The 20,637-nt window shown below is 36.7% G+C and overlaps 1 protein-coding gene across 3 annotated transcripts in view; it reads left to right on the top strand.

The window, feature by feature from the left end:
• RALYL (RALY RNA binding protein like) overlaps positions 1-20,637 on the top strand; it is a 407,386-nt gene that overhangs the window by 238,882 nt on the left and 147,867 nt on the right. For all 3 annotated transcript variants that reach the window (XM_032591937.1, XM_032591936.1, XM_030304338.1), the window contains exon 2: positions 11,449-11,524. In XM_032591937.1, the coding sequence (XP_032447828.1) occupies positions 11,449-11,524 (76 nt within the window). The remainder of the gene's footprint in view (positions 1-11,448; positions 11,525-20,637) is intronic.

The following is a 20,637-nucleotide window of genomic DNA, read 5'->3' as shown; positions in this document are numbered from 1 at the left end:
AGAAGGGCATCATCTAGCAATAAACAATGGCATAATACATAAATAGATTTATCACAAATTAGTAAGTGATAAATCCTTTGGAAAACAAAAATTCAAGCAAAGTAACAGGAATTGTGAATGTGAGAAGTGTTAAGGAAATGAAATGCTGCACATTAAATAGGTGAGAAGGTGACATTTGAGCAAAGATTTGATGGGATTAGGGGAATTAGCCATGGAATTATCTAGGGAGAAAGGAGGCCACAAAAGGCAGAGGCACACAACTGAAATGCCTGAGAAACAGGAGACCAGGATGGTGGGAGGGGAAGAATGTGAGGGAATGTAGTAGGATATGAGGTGTGAAGGGCAAGAGAGGGAATGTGGCTGGAGAGGATATGATAGAGGCAGAGGGCGCCTGGGTGGCTCAGTTGGTTAAGCAAGCAACCAACTGTTGATTTCAAAGCAGGTTATTATCTCATGGTTTGTGAGGTTGGGCTCTGCACTGACGGGAAGCTTTGTCTCCCTCTTCTTCTGCCCCTCCCCTGCTTGCACTGTGTCTCAAAAATAAATAAACATTTTTTTAAAATCCTCTATTTTTGCATTGCAATATCTAAAAGAATTTTGATCTGATTAAATCTTGCACATTCTTGTCTTTATTTTAGTTTGGCTTTGTTATTAAATATCAGGTAATCTCTCTCCTGCTTTTGGTAAAGGAGGTTAGGTCCTTTGTATTTCCTTGATTTCTGGCTCTTCCAGACTTCAGTTTTCAGGGAAGGAGTTCTGAAGTTTGACTTTCTCATGGGATGTTAGCAATAAGATTTAACTTAATTGTTTTCTACTTTATATGTGCTCCTGAAGACTTTGTGAAAAATTTATCTCTTTAATAAATGAAATTATGAAATATTTTAGTAATTTGCCAATGAATTTTATAAGGATTGCCAAAAGTGATAGCCTTGTTTTTAATTGAAAAGTCAAACTTCATCTATAAAACATGATGTATATTTTGAGTGGGAACCTGAACTCAGAATCTGGGCACCACTATCTATTAGCTATGTTGTCTTGTGCAAAGAACTTACACTTTCTCAACTTCAATTTGTATAAATGGGAATCCGCAATAAGACCCACATCACAAGTTTATTGTGAAAAAATTTTAAGGTATGTGAAAATGTGATCAAATGTTAAATGATATACAAATGCTGGGAACTATTATCATCATCAGAAATGACACTGAGATACCATTCGTCCATTCTAAGCCTTTAGAAAAGCATTTTTCAAGCTTCTTCCCTAAATACTTAATTTTTTTTTCTTTTTTTAAAGTTTTTTTTTTTTTTTTTTAACGTTTATTCACTTTTGAAAGTCAGAGAGAGACAGAGCACAAGCGGGGGTGGGGCAGAGAGAGAAGGAGACACAGAATCTGAAGCAGGCTCCAGGCCAGCTCAGCTGCCAGCACAGAGTCCAACGCGGGGCTTGAACTCACGAATCGTGAGATCATGACCTGAGCTGAAGTCGGACACTTAACCGATTGAGCCACCCAGACACCCCAATACTTAATTTTTTTCCGCTCACAATTTTTTAAATTTAATTTCAGCGTAGTTAACCTACAATGTTATATTAATTTCAGTTGTACAATATAGCGATTCCATCAGGATAAGTGTACTCTTAATCCCCTTCACCTATTTCAACCAATTCCCCACCTACCTCCCCTCTGGCGACCATCAGATTCTTCTCTATAGTTAAGAATCTGTTTTTTGATTTGTCTCTTTTATTTTTCATTTGTTTTGTTTCTTAAATTCCATATATGAATGAAATCATATGGTATTTGTCTTTCTCTAACTGGCTTGTTTCACTTAGTGTTATACTCTCTAGATCCATCCATGTTATTGCAAATGGCAAGATTTCATTCTTTCTTATAGCTGAGTGATAGTCCATTGCATCTATACACCACCTCTTCTTTATCCACTCATCTGCCAGTGAGCACTTGGGCTGCTTCCCCAATTTAGTTATTGTAAATAATGCTGCAGTAAACACGGGGGTGCATATATCCTTTCGAATTGGTGTTTTTGTGTTCTTTAGCTAAATATCCAGCAGTAGAATTACTGGATCATAAGGTAGTTTTATTTTTAATTTTTTGAGAAACCCCCATACTTTTTTCCACGGTGACTGTACCAGTTTGCATTCCCACCGACAGTGTACAGGGGTTCCTTTTTTCCCCATCCTCACCAACACTTGTTGTTTATTGTGTTTTTTATTTTAGCCATTCTGACAGGTGTGAGGTAATATCTCATTTTGATTTGCATTTCCTGATGATGAGGGATGCTGTCTGCTCCAAATTCTTAATATCTTCCTTTCAAAACAGTTTTAAAAAAAGTAAAGCCCTCAATAATTAAAGGAAGGGATTTAAGCTAAATATGTTATATTCCATTGCTTCTCAAACTTGAATGTGCATAGCAGTTACCTGGCTGTCTTGTTAAAATGCAGTCTGGTTCATTAGGTCTGAGGTAGAACCTGGATTCTGCAATTCAAACAGGTTCCTACAGGATACAGATGCTGTCTGTTTGCCAACCACACTTGGAGTCTCAGAGTTGTATACTAATCTCGACATAAAATGCATTTAGCTACCTAACATTTGCTTTGGTGTTTCATTACATTTATGAATCACAAAATACTCTAAACACAGTAGCTTTGGTGTTTTAAACACTGAATTCAAGGTCAACACAAAAAAGGACCTGAGAAAATAATTTATCTATACATATATGAAAAGAGAAAGATTACAAAAGGGAGGGAGCAGAGAGAAGCAATACCCAAATCTTCAGATATGCTGTACTTCACTGATGGAAACCTGAGTGTTCTCAAAGAAACTGTTAATCCAGATCTGTGGTTGAATTTTACTTTCCTTAAGGAACTTTCTATCCTCAAGTATGAAACTAAATAAACTCTTGGGATACAAAGAAATTAATACTGCTAAGTCCATGAACTGATAATGAACATGTGGCTAAGATTATTTTTTACCAGGTATTTGTAGTTCTTATTATCACAACAGTTGTCTCTACTATTAATGCCAGTAGGTCATTAAGTGTGTTTGTAAAATTGTTACGCAAGGTCCTAAACAAATTCATGGTGCTGCTGGTGAACATTGTCCACATTTTAGATTTGATTCATTTGGTTTCTGGAGACTTTTATCTTAAGAAAACATATATAGTCCTTCATTTTTACCTTTGGAGAGATTTTTAGAGATATTCATAGAATATAGAAAAACTTGCCTCAAAAAATTTACTCAAGGTAATATAAGAGATAAAGTGATAGAGACAAAATGATGCAAGTTAAAAGTTTTAAGAATTAAGTAAATTCAAATTTGATTTAAAAAATTGCTTCATACCTATGTGAAAATGTGCTTGTATTCTCTGCTAAATAACATTAAACTAGACATTGATTAAATATGCACCAATGCCACGCTCAGACTTCATGGCCACTTACACTTCAGGAAAATCAAAAGTATTTTAACGAGTAGCCAGTGGGAGTTTGGATGAGAAAAGCAAAATAAAACAAACAAAAGAATAGAAACAGGTCTCTACAGCTTAATGGATGGAACTGAGGCTTTCATAAGAGTTTGCTGATTGATGTGGGTCAGCGAAACAGCTAACATTATAACCGGTGTCTTTGAAGGAAACCACCTTATGCACCAAGAATGGATCCTTAAGAGCACTCTCAGCCATAGAAGGTGGGGCACCATGTTCCCAAAGCACACAGTATTCTTCTTTATTGTGGTGTTTATCGTATTTGCTGTAGTTAGCTTCTGGCTTGTCTCTCTCTGTGATATCCTAGAGAACACAGCATTCATACACATGTACCCCACATTTGGCGCATCCTGCAGGTTCGATGACTATTTGATCAATGAAAATGAATGATTTCTGGCATTTTCATTTTCTTCTTAATATAACCATTGAACACAATAGACAGTAAGTAAAAAAAGGCATCAACTATACATGCCCACTTCTTTCACTTCAGTTTTCATTGAGGAAAACACAGTTTGAATCTGCCTAAGTCACATATGGTGATCAGACTTACCAAGCAATTAGTAATAAGTCCAAGTTTCCACTTGTATTTGTCCTTGCAGGCAGAGCCTGGGAGCATAGAGTATTTTCTGGTAACAAATGGGAATCTGGCCAACCAGCAATCTGCGCATTAGTATTCTAATAACCAGAGGCCAGCGTGCCATAGTGCTGCGTCAGAACTAATTTATGAAACCAGGTCCAAAGGCTCATTAAAATGGTCACAATTCAGTGACTACCCAGTAAAATTAGACTACAGTTTCATTCCCACAACAGTGTATATTTTAACATACTATTAAGGACATTTTTCAAGTGTTAAAACTAGCTTTGATTCCGTGAAGGGAAAAAAAAAAAAAAAACAAGATTAGAAACCCAGGTACTTTTGACCCTATTGGCTCCACTTTCAGCTTTCAGCTTAAAATGCTTCAAATGTCCATGTTTTAGAGCACAAGGTAGGCTGTACTTGCATTTGCAAGTCTGGTGCATTTTTTTTTTCCTTAGAGTAAAAACACTTCCAGGCAGTTCCATCAAACCACAGGGTTGTGAACCTACCTGGCCAAGAAATCTCAAGCAATCAATTGGGTGGATCATGGTTCCCCCATTGCTCCCTACAGCATTCTTTTAATCATACATCCTGCACCATGATGCCAAAACTCCTGGGGACTCAGAGAATATTACTTTATATGCTACTTTCCACAGCCAAACCAGCATTAAGTGGCATAGAAAATGTGACATCCAAAATCCGGTTAAGAGCAATGTGATAGCGGGAAAGTGCTAGACTGTGGGTCTGGTGCAGCTCTGGCTCAAGGCTGCCGCTGACTCTCAGACAGTCATCTCTCTCAGGACAGGGGCAAGGTATCAGTCGGTGCCTGGCACATGGGCCATGCTCAATAAGAGAGACAGTTGTAGTGAACTGAGCTAACGATATTATTACGTATGCCATTTAATTTCTCGGTACCTCAAACATCAATGTACATGATGTGGGAATAACGACTCCTGCTCTGCTTATTTCACAGGATTTTTTTGAGGATCTAAACTAATAAATGCAAAAACACTCGTAAATGATAGGGTGCTTATACTAGGGTAATGTATGGTTTCATGCATTCACTTGTCAAACATAACAGACTATTTTCTTTATCTCCTGAATTTTTATTCAATGGAATAATAATGAATCCCTAAATCTTTTAAATGTGAACAATAAAAGGCTCTGAATGAGTTTTCCGAGCAGTCTATATGCCATGGCTGAATTATTTAAACTTTTATTTAAACTGGGAAAGGAAACAAAACAAAAAATCTCAAGATTATATTACTTATAGGTAATTCTTTTAGAAAAAATATTTCTTTTATTTTTTCCATCTAAAAAATGATATTGATGATGTATATACCTTTATTATACTATGAGTTATACATCACTTTCATTTTTTAATGTTTTTTTTTTTGAGAGAGAGACAGAGCATGAGTGGGGGAGGACCAGAGAGAGAGGGAGACACAGAATCAAAAGCAGGCTCTAGGCTCTGAGCTGTCAGCACAGAGCCCAACATGGGGCTCAAACTCATGAACTGTGAGATCATGAACTGAGCCAAAGTGAGACACTCACCCAGGTGCCCCAGGAATATAAGTTAGGCATCACTTTAATATCAGTGTTAAATTCCTCTAGAAATGGCAGATGCCAACAGGGATCACTAGTGGTAGAGGTAAGTAGCAAGTGCCTATTTATTGTAGTAGTGTAAATAATACGCAGTTCAAAAGATTAAAATAAATTTTCACCTGAGGATATTCCAAATTGAAACGTGGCAAAAAAATAAATGTAAAATGTTTTCTAAATATTTCAGTGTATTTCATAAACCTGTGTTCTGGGAGGACACCGTTTTGCTGAACGTTTACACGTGTGTCATCCAAAATAGACTCTGTGTTTGTACACACACACACACACACACACACACATTTGAGTTAAACATAACTGAATGTTTCTTTTTTTTCCAGAATCTTATCCTTTCATATGCATTACAAATATCCAAGAGAGAGATAAAGTATAGCATTTTTACAAAACTTGTTACCATGATTTATTTGTTTGGCAATATACCTGTTAACATCTTCCAAAACATAGTTCAAATAAATATCACTTTAGGAAATGTGCTGACAGTGTGTTTGGCTAGACACACTACAATCTGTGCAAGGATATACCTTCTGGTCTGTATGAATTTAATCAACCAGTAGACAGACCCACTGAACACCTGTTGGATAAATAACACCGTGCAGGATAAAAGTCCAAAGTCAAAGGGAGGCACTCAGTAGTCTGTGCCATTGGAGCAATGTAATAACATAAAATGGGGATCGCAGTGTTTGGGTGTTGAAGTAGAGGTATCTTCCCAAGAGTCATAAAGCATGAACTAATAGAATGCTGTTACCATCATCTTTTGTCGCACACTAACAAAAATAGGTCAAAGAAATGCATTTACATGTTTTGAATATCATTTCTGAGAATGACACTTTGGAACAGTACCTGTCTCCATTTGCCTCATCTCATTTACCTCAAACCAGAATAGGTTCATCTCATTGACTTTTTCCAGTTCTCTAACTTTATAGTTGTTTCTGTCATGGTATGTTGACATCACTTATTTAGCTTCAATATAAAGAAGCAAGGAAAACTGATTAAATTTTTTAGAACATTTAATATGTTTTAAGTAGTTTACTGTGAAAAGATATAGTTATTAGCCCAACAGGATATTTTTCAGTTTGTTTGATTCTGAGGTTTAATTCTAGAAGAATAATTTTAGAGTGTTTTTATTTTTTCCCCCTATTTTTTTCATGCTAACTTGAAATATTGAAACTTCAAAATAAATATGGGGTCTGTTCTTAGTTGGTCCTTACGTAGGCTTATAATGTCATAGGACAAAATGCAGATACCCATCTTCCCTCCTTGTGGAGGTCTCCTGTCTCCAGTCATCTCCTAACCATGGGTAAGGCTTTCACTCCCTTCTGCTTCATCCCTATGCCTGGAAACGGTTTGGGGGAGTTCTTCCACACAGTATGATGTATATTGTACCCAAACATAAACACTTCAAGAGACCTCCTTTTAATGGTGCTTACCTAATTTTTCTGACTCTCTCTACAAGAATATAATTCTAATACTCAGATAATAGAATCCACCTTCTTGATATAAAGGTACCTTTATAGATACTTCTGTAAAACAAGTAGGAATTTAACTAGGATATTTTGGATGATCTCAAAAAAAAATTGTTGAAAATGATTAAACCCATATCCCTTCTTGAAGACAAATGGAATTTCTAAATATTAGTATTTGGTATGACTCTTTCTAAATTTGGGAATTTAAGAAATAACACTTTATTTTCTGTACCTCAGTATTTTACTCCAAAGCCCCTATCTTTATAAGAATGGCAGAAAATTGAATCTTGGTCATTTTTCCTCTAGTCCTATCTATAGGAAACTTACACAATGTGTGACAATTAGAGAAGAAAACCTCAGGATGTCTATCCATCATTGACCACAGATTTTACTGTTACGGTGTCATTTGCCTTATTTGCATGGTCCCTTCAAGGCCAACAGCTCTTGAGTCATGAGTATCTGAGCCTTGGCTTCCAAATAAGCCATGTTGGCCTGAAGACACAATTAAATCTTGTATTTAAAAGTTGAGTACAACGGAAATGCTCATTCATCCAGAGCTTTGCTGAATTTTCTATTTGGTGGTTTGACTCATATAAATGAGTCTTTATATATTCCAGAAACAAATACTTTGTCAAGGATTTCTTCATCTAGTTTGTGGCCCTTCTTTGCATTGTCTTTTTGTGCCTTTTGCTGAGCAGAAATTCTTTTTATTTTACTGTAATGTAGTAGAGTTTATCAATCTTGTATTTTAAGGCTAGTGCTTTTTATGTCTGGTTTAGGATTATCCTTTCATACTCTGATCTTATAAGGATATTTTACTGTATTTCTTCTTAAAAGTTATATATTTTGGAGGGGGGAGGGCGCCTGGGTGGCTCAGTCGGTTAGGCTTCCAACTTCAGCTCAGGTCATGATCTCACTGCTCATGAATTCGAGCCCCACATTGGGCTCTGTGCTAACAGCTCAGAGCCTGGAACTGCTTCAGATTCTGTCTCCATCTCTCTGCCCCTCCCCTGCCGATGCGCGCTCTCTCTCTCTCTCAAATACGAAAAATAAAACTTGAAAAAAATTTTAATAAAAAATTTATATATTTTTGCCTGTCACATTTAGGGTTTTAATCTGATAGTAATTAATTATTTTTCCGTACAGTGTAAGGTAGAGATTCAAGTTCATATTTATCCTCGCAGTAATGTAATCAGTTGTTACAGCCTCAGAAGCCTATCTTTAATCCCGGATCAGCTATGTTATTTCTGTCATAATTCAGACATTCATATATGCGTGTTTCAGTTTGGGAGTTTTCTACTCTGTTGCAATGTTTCATTTTCTATCTTTGTACAAATATTATAGTCTTAATTACTGTAGCTTAAAATAAGTCTGCATAAGTCAAGTTTGCTACCTTTGGGTTTTTTTCCAAGTGGTTATTTTGACCTTTTACTCTGTCATGTAAATCTCAGAATTAACTTACCAACTCCACACAGATATAAAAAGAATGTTTGGTGATATTATTGACATTATATGGAATCAATAAATCAACTTCAGGAGAATTGAAATGTTTGTTAAATATCAAGTTTTCTAATTTCTCTATTTATATGAGGTAACCATAAAAATCTTCCAATATAGTTATATAATTTTCCTTATAAACAACTTTAAAATTTTATAATGCATTTATCCCTAGGTACTTTACTTTTATACTATGTAAATGACATCTTTTAGAATTATATTTTTAAAACATGTATTGCTGTGTAGAGATATGAATTTGAATTGTGTATATTGGCATTGAACCCAAGAAGTTTATTAAACTCTTTTATTAATTGTAATAGTCCATGGATATTTTGGAGTTTTTATGTGGACCCAGTTATTATCAACAGTTATGACAGTTTAATTTCTTCCTTCCCATTTCTGGTACTGTTTTCCTGTCTTACTTCATGCACCATGAAATCCAGTACAATGTGATACAGAATTGGTACTAGTGAATACCCTTCTAAATTTCTTGACATGAGGGGCACCTGGCTGACCCAGCTGGAAGAGCATGTGACTCTAGATCTCAGGGTCATAAGTTTGAGCCCCATGTTGGGTGTAGACATAATATAAAAATTAGCTAATTAAGTACTAAAATACCTTGATGTTAAAGAAAATGTAGCCAATATTTCACTATTAACTATGACATTTACTAGAGAATTTTTTGTAGATATTCCCTATTAAGAAGAAGGATGAAGTTTCCTTTTCTTCTTAGTTAAAGATTTTAACCCATATGGGTATTGAATTCAGTAATTATATGGTTCATACCCTTTAATGTGGGCACTGTCCCCTGTCCCCTCTAATTCACAAGGACATAAAAGCTAAAGCTCAAGTTCTGGTTTCAGTAAGTGTCTTCAAGGACTAAGCCAGAGCCAGTCTTCCAATTCCATCTGAGTTCCTTTCCTGCTTTGACTCAGACATAGGCTTCTATGAACTCCTTACTTTTTTACTAGCTCAGTGTTGTACTTTTTAAAAAAGTTTTTTTTTTTTAACATTTATTCGTTTTTGAGAGACAGAGACAAAGCATGAGCAGGGGAGGGGCAGAGAGAAAGGGAGACACAGAATCTGAAGCAGGCTCCAGTCTCCGAGCTGTCAGCACAGAGCCTGAGGTGGTGTTCGAACTCACGAATGGTGAGATCATGACCTGAGCCGAAGTCAGATGCTTAACTGACTGAGCCAACCAGGCACCCCTCAACGTTGTATTTTTTAAAAAAGAGATATATTATACAGTTGACTCTTGAACAACATGGGAGTAGGGGTACTGAGCCCCTGTGCAGTCAAAAATTTACACATAATGTTTGACTCCCCCCAGAACTCAACTACTAATAGCCTACTGTTGACTGGAAACCTTACCAATAACATGAACAATAAATACATATATTGTATGTTTCATGTATTCTTGTTACTGTATTCTTACAATAGAAGTAAGCTAGAGAAAAGAGAATGTTAAGAAAATCATAAGAAAGAGAAAATACATTTACAGTACTGTACTATATTTATTGAAAAAAATCTGCATATAAATGGGTCTGTATAGTTCACACCAGTGTTGTTGAAGGGTCAGCTGTATTTTATCTAGAAATTTTGGTTGTTTTCACTGCTGGGTCACTCATTCCTCCCTAATCCAGTGTATTTAGTCCACTGTACAAGAAAGAGAAGTATTCTCCTTCTTTTCTATCAAAATAATGTCAAAAAAAACAAACATTATTTTGATATATTTGATATAGATTTTCCTTCTTATCATGATTTAGAAATTTTAACTTTATTAAATCTTGGTTTTTATGTGATTTTCCAAACCTTTGTCACCCAACTTTCCAATCCCTTAACTGTTTTACACATTTCTTTAAGACAGATGTTGGGCAGTTGTATGCAAATACTCTTCTGTCAGGTACTTAAGCATCTTATTGCCTTATCCCAGAGATTTTATCATGATTTTAGTTCACAAGGGCAAAAGTTGTACTCTCTTCTTCTGACTACCCAGGAACTCTATAACTGCACATTCTAGTTTATGAGTGTGTGTGTTGTATTGTTCCTTCAGTAAGCCTGGTATCCTCTAGAGTTCCACTCTTCTACACGCCTTTTCTTCATAGGTGAAAGATATTATCATTTAAATTAATTCCTCTTAAGAACAAAGCTCTGATCCATGCAAATGTGTATGCAAACTGAGACATTTCTTGCAAAAACCCAATGGAGAAGGATATCTGGGGGGTACCTGGGTGGCTCAGTCCATTAAGCGTCCAACGCTTGATTTCAGCTCAGGCTGTGATCTCTCAGTTCATGGGGTCGAGCCCCACGTCGGGGTCCATGCTGACAGCATGAAACCTGCTTGGGATTCTCTCTTCTCTCTCTCTCTCTCTCTCTCTCTCTCTCAGAATAGATAAACATTCAAAAAAATAAGGATATCTCATTCTTTATTCATTTTACTAAGCATTCCTGATTTCTCTACCTCATTCAACATTGTCTTTTTCCATAGTACTTATTGCTTTCTAATATGTTATGAATTTTTCTGTTTGTTTTCATTGCTGTTGTTGTTGTTGTTTGCCATCTATTTCTCCCCCCAGTAGAAGGTTAGTTTTACAAAGGCATAAGTCTAACCTGTTTGGTACATGACATATCTCAAACAGTGCCTGGCCTAAAGTAGATGCTCAGCAAATATTTGTTGAATAAATGAATAGCATATAACATTTGTATAGGCAAATGGCGAAAGGAAAAAAAATCTCATCATTTATTTTTCTCAAGTGGATTAATTTTTCCTAATCAGTGCTATATTATTTTTTGCTTTTAGATATCAACATGGCAGGAGAACCCAAACCATACAGACCAAAACCTGGAAACAAGAGGCCCCTTTCTGCACTTTATAGGTAAGTAAGCAATGTTATGATATATAGTAGTGGAAACTTCTTGCAACTTTAAAAAGCAACATAACCTTATAAGGAATCAAATGTTTTAAAGAACAATCCTTCCTGGCATAAAGTACAACAAAATGCTGACAATCAACATATAGATATGTTACCCAGGATTGGCAGGGATCTGTACACCTAACCTTCCCATCTCCACTAAAACAACCCCTCTACAAGATATTCCTCAAACAAAATCTAATAAAAATCTTTCATGACTTTACCTGCCAACGTGCTGGAAAGGACAATACCTTGTGACTACTGCATGCCATGTACTGTAGGTATTTTTCATGGTGTTTGATTTAATTTAATTTTCATAACCATCCTGCATTGTAGATACTGCTGCTCTTATCTTACGGATCAAGACCCTGATACACATTTTCTTGGGGAATTTCCCTAAGTCCCACCACTTGTAAGAATGATGGCACCAATATTCAGACTCATGCTGTCTGATGCCATACCTTGAGTTCTTTCCGCCTGATCATTTAGTCTCTTTTGTCACAAAGTATATGCTCATTTCACCCCTATTTCTCTAAAACAACAAATGTAGCCCTTCCCTTCTCCAAAGAGACCTACCTAATACCTTTAACCTTTCCTAATATACTTGGATCTGAGTCGATTTAACATTCCGGTCTTTCCCCTCTCGTTGCCCCAGTTTATCAGTGTCCACATTTATAATCTCAATGCTCGATAGATAAAATTAAACTGTATTTAGCCTCTCTATTGTTCTGTATAAACGTCTATCATGTTAAGTAAAATTCAGTTCATTTGGGTAAGAGGACAAGAGTAAGCTCACAGAACTTTTAGTTCTTTAAAAATAGCCACTTTTGGGGGTGCCTGGGTGGCTCAGTTGGTTGAACTTCTGACTTTGGCCTGGGTCATGATCTCAGGGTTCACAAGTTTGAGCCCTGCGTCAGGCTCTGTGCTGACAGCTCAGAGCCTGAGGCCTGTGTCTCCCTCTCTCTCTACCCCTCCCCAGCTCACTCTCTGTCTCTCTTTCCGTCAAAAATAAGTAAAAACAGGGGAATCTACGTGGCTCAGTTGGTTATGTGTCTGACTTCAACTCAGATCATAATCTTGCAGTCTATGGGTTTGAGCCCAGCGTCAGACTCAGTGCTGACAACTCAGAGCCTGGAACCTGCTTCAGATTCTATGTCTCCCTCTCTCTCTGCTCTCCCCCACTCACCCTCTGTGTTTGTGTCTCTCTCTCAAAAATAAATAAATATTAAAAAATTTTAAGTAAATACATACATAAATAAAAACATTAAAAAAAATTTTTAATAGCGACTTTTGAAAAAAAAAAAATGTTCTGTTGCTAAGCCATATGTCCCACTTCATGAACTTTTGCCATTGGTTTTTGTACTGTTAAGTGCCAATTTTGCATCTCTCTGTTAAATCCCCTTTTGTTAGACTTGGCCAATTGTTCCAAGCTATTGAGAGCTCCTGTCATCCAATTTATTTGCTCGTCTCCCATTGTAATGTAAGTGTTGAGCAAGGCCCCCTTTTTTAACCTGATATTATTTGGATAAAGGAGAACTGAGTTCTACTTGTCAAAATTGATTATATTCTAATATAGTACAGTAAGAAGAGTACTCAAAAGATAGCTTGGAGCTGGTTTTTTTCATCTTTGTTCTCTGAGAACTAGCGTATCTCCTTCTTTCAGCCACTCACAGCCTCATTTCCCAAGCTGTGAAATAAAAAAGATCAGAATTAAATGAGTGCCAAGGTCCTATCCATGCTAATGCCCCAGGGCTCTCTAATGCATGACCATTAGAAATCATAAAATAGATATTGAAAATATGTCTTAATTGCTCATATTATTTTAGCTATGTGAGTTTACTTCATTTTAATTTAAAAATTTATATAAAAATGGAAAAGTACAGGCCTTAACAAATTTGATAAATGATCATAAGACAATATTGGTATTAAAGGTCCGAAATGAAGTCACCAGCCAAAGTGAAGTGATACTTTCTGTACCTTGTTTAAGGTAGAGGATACCTTTACAAAAAACTGAAAAAATGCAAGTTCTTTTGTGATCAGATTCATTTTTAAATGTATGTATAGAACTGCCTCTAATGTAGAACATTTCAAAAGCCATATTTTCAATAATTAACAAAACAAACTGTCAGTGGCTTTTTAAATTTTTTCTCATCAAAGAGTTACCACTGTGCAGTGATGTTGATTTTCTGATTTTCCCTGTTCTTGGACTGTTTTGATTTTCTTATGAGAAGAGAAGCTTGTGACAAGAAACAGATGTCTTTTTAACTATTATTTCTCTATTACTAAATTACGTTGAATTGTGAATTCAAAAGAATCAAAAGCAGAAGTTCATTTAATATGATATATTGTATACAAATTACATCGGTGGAGAAATGCTTATTTATCCTGTTTTCATCTGTTTACTCAAATGAAGGCTGGGTTGTACTGAAATTACAAAGAGGTAACAAAGGGAACAAAAGAGAGTGGAATGCACGTCTAAGAACACCCTTTTATACACACTTTCTCATTCTTACATAAGCTTAATAATAGTAATAACTCCTTTTTATGTAGACACGCTGTATTTTCAGAGTCACTATTTATCTGTTCACCACAAAAGTCCACAAGGTTTGTATTGTGAGCCTTGTATTATAAATGAAAAAAACTAAGTTTCCAAAACAATAAAGGACTCGCCGGAACTAAGATAACAAGATTAGGAACTGAACACTGGTTTTCAGCCTTCAATTCTAGTGATCTTGCCGCTAGATCACTGCTCCGCGTATTTACTCACCTGCCCCTATCTAAGCATAGAGATTATAAAAAGCAGAGATTCCTACCCAGCAAAACTAATAATCACTTACACTGTCCATGATTACCATGACAGCAGGTAGCAAAGGAAAGACTACACTACACAGTATAAAAACCAGAGTTACAACCGATCTCTGTGATAATGGGGCACAAATTTTGAGCTTCAGGTTCTTTATCTCACATAATAGTTGTAGAATTTTCTTGACAGGATAAAATGAATAGTTGAGGCAAAAGCACCTAATCTTAGTGCAGGGCATATGGTGGCAGCTTGAAAAGAGGTTGTTTCTGCTTTCCTGTTCTTTGTAAATTTGGGTCTCTTATCCATGAAATGAGAAAGCTGGAATAATTTCAATTCTTCGTTTATTTGTTCATTCATTCATACAAGACATATTTATTGTGCGTGTACTATAGTTTAGGCACTGTGGTCACTACTTGTCAAGGCAAATGACATAGCAAATGCCAAGGCCACAAGGCAAGGAGAAAGCAAAATTAAATAAAAATAAATTATTTTTCGGGTTCTCGGTAACCTCTGATTTACCGTCATGCCCTAAACTGTTATGTCTCCAGATCTCTTTACCCTATTGGGGATGTATATGATTTGCTATCAGACTTTCTCCTTCACCTGCATCCATTTCATCTCTGTCATGAACCGCAAAGTAGTATTTACATGGAATACACACTGAGGGATAACCTTATTATTTCTTTTTTATATTTTTTTACATTTATTTATTGAGAGACATAGAGAGACAGAACACAAGTTGGGGAGGGGCAGAGAGAGAAGGAGACACAGAATCCGAAGCAAGCTCCAGGCTCTGAGCTGTCAGCACAGAGCCCAATGTGGGACTCGAACTCAAGAACTGCGAGATCATGACCTGAGCTGAAGTCGGATGCTTAACCGACTGAACCACCCAGGAGCCCCTAACCTTGTTACTTCTTTTAACAGGATTTTCAGTTTAGCCAGACAGCCTTCACCAAGCATTTATCATGTGCTGAATTAACACAGTATACGTGGAAGCCACAAAAAAATTTTAAAAACATACTAAAGCCTTAAAATATTTACTGTGGTATTCATGAGTTAAATGTACACACAAATAAGGAACATAAATGAAGTATACATACAGTTCTATAAGAAAACAAATGAGAGAGTAACTGATCCTGCCTAAGGGGAGGGGAGGAAGAAATCTGAGTGACGTTTTGATCTGACTTCTGAGCAATCAGGCATTCACTCATAGGCAAAGAGAAAGAGAGCATGCTGGCAAAAGAAAATGTGACCAGGGAATAGACACATGATTAAAGAAGAGCATCTCATGGTGAGAACTAGTATAGTCTACTTGGTGAAGGCAAAGAATGGATAACTGGAATGCTATGGGGCTCAAGCTGTCAGGATCTTAATACGCCTGCTTATCAGATTAAGGAGATTCAGCTTTTATTCTACAGGCAACAAGGAGCCATTTGAATATGGTGAGCAATTGGCAATGGGATGGAAGGATGAGTGAGTCACAAATATGGCCAAGATTTCCAGCTTAGACAAGTGAGGGGATGATCACATGAGTCTGATAGAAGACATAAGAAAGACATGAGAAGCCCCAGCAGGCTCAGGGGTAAGGTTGGGGAAAGGAAGGAAAAGAAATTATTTCAGTCTTCTACAGGAATTCATAAAGATAGGCAATTCATTAAAATAGCACTTGTAATAAAAATGTCTCCCATTAGAGGCTATTTGTAAATGAAACGTAATTAATCATGTGTGAACATTCCATAAATATTGGACCTAGTCCTAATGGTGAATAGCAAATCCATTCTCTAGGGAAAATATTGTGGCTTTTAATAAATTGCTGCTTCGAATGTGCTATGTACATTACACAGTATCTATGGTGCTCTACAATAAAATCCTCCCCCAGGAAGTGAGTTTCCCAGCATGCCAAGTCCCAAAGAATGCTAAATAATAGCTAAATGAGAATAATTGTATGATGGTTTTGTTTCTGCTTGTAAAGGAGACAGACCTTTCCTCTCTGATGTGAGTAAAACTGACAACCAGAGAACAAAGATACTACTTATCATAGCTGACCAAGAACAGGTTTTCATTCACCTAGAGGCAGCCCTCCCAGTCACAGGGAGCACAAGGCATTGAGACACATAAAACACAGTGTCATCCTACTCATTGCATGGATATTACTAGATATCATTCCCAAATATGGCTTTATGGTTATTATACAGATGCCTTTCTTAGCAACCTTCCTACCTCACAGAGACGACCATGGACATCCAGATTGCCACTGCAAGTAACTTTAAGGCTCCCTTACGATTGTCCTAGGATGACCTATAGTATTACCATTTTAAGATCACCACAATTAGTGGCGATAACATGAATGCAGGTTGTATTATAGGACTTTCAATGACCAAAACACTTTCAGAGTCTGGGCCAGGTAAGGTGACTCTGCAGCAAAATCTCTCTGGTGATTTGTTTACCACTTGACCTACGTGAGTTCTGTTACCATCCTCATGGCCACTCTGGCACAACATAGAGAAGAGGGACCTTCAGGTGACCCAAAATGTTCCCTAGGACCTTGAAATGAAATCATATGAAATGAAAGCAATAGAGGCTAATTTCACCTAATGCAAAATAGCAAAAAATCAATATGGAGGAAAAGCATCCTGGATATCTCCACTTCACTGACTTGCTCTGTTTGCTGAGGAATGTTTACCAGTTAGCTATTGGTTATTTTATTTATTTTCTGTCTCCTTTTATAACATCAAGGATAATACACATACATTTTCAGAAGCTTAATACTTTCAGTATCAGCGTCTCCCTTTGCACTGGTAAAGGCTTCCATTTCACCTACCTACTCCGGTGGGCCCACGTGGAAAGCCATCTAGGAATGGACTCTGTGGTTTTTAAATGGAATGTGAGGAGGACAGGGAACTGTTCCTCTCACCCCCTGTGCTGATGCCTTTGCCCTTTTAAAATGGACACAAGCCCCAGCACTGGCATGCCTACAAGCTTCAACTTGAAATTAAGTTGTCGCTGGGTCTATGTAGCAATCGCAGTCTCTTTTAGCTCCTGATTCAGTCTTGGGCAATCAAATTACTGGCAAGGAAAAGTGTGGTCGCAAATATGCACAAGAGAAAAAAAAAAAAGTCCACTTCTGAAACTCAAAGCTGAGTATATATATATATATATATATATATATATATATATCTGGGTAATTGAAGGTGAGTTCTCTTCAATTCACACTTCTCAAGCGAACATGAAATGCTGTTGAACCAGAAAAGGTCCCCAGTACTCACTTTGTGGATGGCTTAAAACTGTGCAGATGTTTTACGTGAGTATGTTTGGTGGAAATGGTGTCAGACAGGACTGCCTCCTAAAACTGGCTCAGCAATTTCAGTGATGTGAACTCTGTCTCTTCTTCATTTGCTTCTTTATCTGCTTGAAGGAGGAATAAAAGTTTCCTGAAAGATGACATATTTAAGGACTGGAACTGTTATAGATGCTCTACAAATTTTAGTGATTCTCATTATTATGATTATTCAAAGAGAAAGGTCTATGATCAATTATTTTAAGAAGTTATTTTAAAGGAGCCTTGAGCTATGATGATGTTGCTAAAATCCATACAGTCAGCTAAATAGGTTAACAGTTTCTATAACCGCCTAAAAAGACACTTTTGGGGGGAGAAAAAGATTATGCTAATTTCTAGTATGTCCCTCATATTTCAATATTAAACAAGTGTAAGTTATAAACCTTTTAATTTAAAACAGTTATAGAAATACGGGCATAATGCCCATTAAAATAGTTCTGCTACAGGCTGTTTTCTGCTAGGTTAAGGAATGGCCTGTTTGCAGTCTTTTGTTATTTTTTAATGCATAAATATCCATGAATAAATACCTTCTTGCACATGGGAAGAACACAGTAACTGTAAAGGGAGACTAGATGATATAATTCCTTAGAGAATCCATAACTAAGGCTTTTTGAAAGACTATGATTCTATTTGTTTGATTTCAGATAACTTATGACAAAATCAAAGGAAGCAAAATCATGCAACCAATTTTAAAAAGAGGTTAATAATAAGAATCAAGAATTAGGTGGGAATTGGGGAGGCGTGTGGCAGATAGGATCAAGCAAATTATACTTAGAAAACTTATGCAATAATAAGGTATTACAAGTGAGCATCGAACTTAGTTATGGGATTCCTGGCAGTCAAAGAGAAAAGGGATGCATGATAATTTATGTAACCATCTATTAAAAGCAAGTACTCCAATTTGTGATAAGAAACTTTTTCCATAACTCTCCCTTCTCAGAAAAACTTATCACATATGAAAGTATCTAAACAGCTTGGTAGATACTACCCTCAGAACTAGTTATACAATAAACACACACATACACACTCATGCACATGAAATATTTTTCAATTAATGGTGCTTTCCTCATGAAGTCTGTCAATAACAACACAGACTTTTTTTCTGCTTCTCCCAAGGCAGTTTACCAAACTTTGACAAATTGCATGAAAGTCAAAAACAGTGATGTTCCAAGATGGCTAGATTTACAGAGCAGCCTGGATTCACATTAACCGTATTAGCTGCATGTGAGGAGGAGACAGAAAGCAATAGAGGCTGACTACTTAGTTAGTTTACTTATGCAGCCTCAAGGACCAGAAGAAAAAGACAATGCTTGGTTGTTTACAACTTTTCACTCAGGTGCCTCTTGATCTGTTAATACTCCTCTAGGATGGGGAGAAATGGAAAAGGAATGGGAAACCTAGCATGGGATAGAAGGGGCTGAAATTTCACCTCTTCCTCACAGCTAGCAGGTACAAATGAAGAAATGCAACTCTTCTCTTCTAGCTGCAATTTTACTGTACTTTAGAAGCTACAACCGGTCCTGAAATAGTTGCTTTCTTTCATTTGTGAAGACAGGATTTTCTGTTGAACCCAAGCCTCCTTACCAGGACGCAAGAGTTATGGCCTTTTATGCTATATGCTCTTTGTGTCTTACTATGTTTGTGCTCTTGTTGCTTTGCATAATGGGGTATTAAAGTTAGAGCACCAGCAGAAGCGCCACTGGTCCCCACGAAGCATAGGAGGATGGTGGTCACCTCTCATTGTTGGGTCAATGCAGAAGTGCTCTCTGCCTGGGAGGAAGGTGCTCTCTGGATTTTATCTTCCAAAAGACAGTGTTTTTCTTGTTCACAAGATGGAATGTCTTCACTGTCAGTGCTGATTTCATATGTTTTCATCATTTTATTTTTTGGTCATTATCTTTAGATCTAGTGACCTTTTATTTGAGGATGGCCCTTGGTAGAGAATTTGGGTCCCTGAGCTTCCAACCTAAGATAATTGAAATTGGTTGTTTTTCATTTCAAAGTGTTATTTATTTGCTTTGTTTGCCCACCAAGGGCTCATGTCTCATCTGCCTTCTCAATCTACATATTAAGTTCAAAATTCCAGGATATATTTCCTTTTCCTCAAGACTACATGGAAGGATCATAAAAGAAATTGAAATGTGTCTGAAGTCCTACTTTTAAACAAATCAAAAAGTAAAACATCTTTAGTGTGGGCATGGTACCCTCCTGTTACACTGTTGTTAATGTAATTTAAAAAAAAATCTTTTCCCAACCCAGAAATCCTTTCCACATAGTTGTAAAGAAGGGAAACACTTTTCTTATTAAATGAACACCCAGAATGTGATGCACATCACAGATAATCTGCTAAGAGTTCACAAAAACAGAAAGAAATCTCACCCTTTAATATAGCAAAGCAGACATAACCCATTCTATGCATGTTCTCAAGATAGATAATAGCTAATCCTCAAGTAAGAGGACTTGAAAGCATCATTTGTCATGCGTAGTTCATCATAAAGTCATCTGTAATTGGGGTGACCATCTGTGTTAACTAATTGGCAGTTGGCTTTATCCAGACAAAAATTAAACTTCTCATATCTTTATGACAGGTAGTTTTGCAACCATGAACACCAGAGTTAGATTCCTACCCTCCCAGAAACTGGAAGATAGAGGTTCTATACTTTTTGATGCTTACCTTTCAAAGAGATGGCTCCCATGTCCTCAAAAAAAGATACGTTTAGGTCATACAGACCTATCTAGTTTTCAAAGGAATTTACATACCTTTCAAAGAAGGAAGAACCCCTTTGCAATGATAAATTTTCTTTTTTTTCCACTCTTTTTTTTAATATAATTTATTGTCAAGTTGGATTACATACAACACCCAGTGCTCATCCCAACAAGTGCCTTCCTCAATGCCCATCACCCACTTTCCCCTCTCCCCAAAGCAGTGACAAATTT

The sequence above is a fragment of the Lynx canadensis genome, chromosome F2, assembly GCF_007474595.2.
Source record: "Lynx canadensis isolate LIC74 chromosome F2, mLynCan4.pri.v2, whole genome shotgun sequence".
NCBI classification, from domain to species: Eukaryota; Metazoa; Chordata; class Mammalia; order Carnivora; family Felidae; genus Lynx; species Lynx canadensis.
Note: the sequence above shows the minus strand (reverse complement) of the source record. Positions and strands in the feature narration are given on the sequence as shown.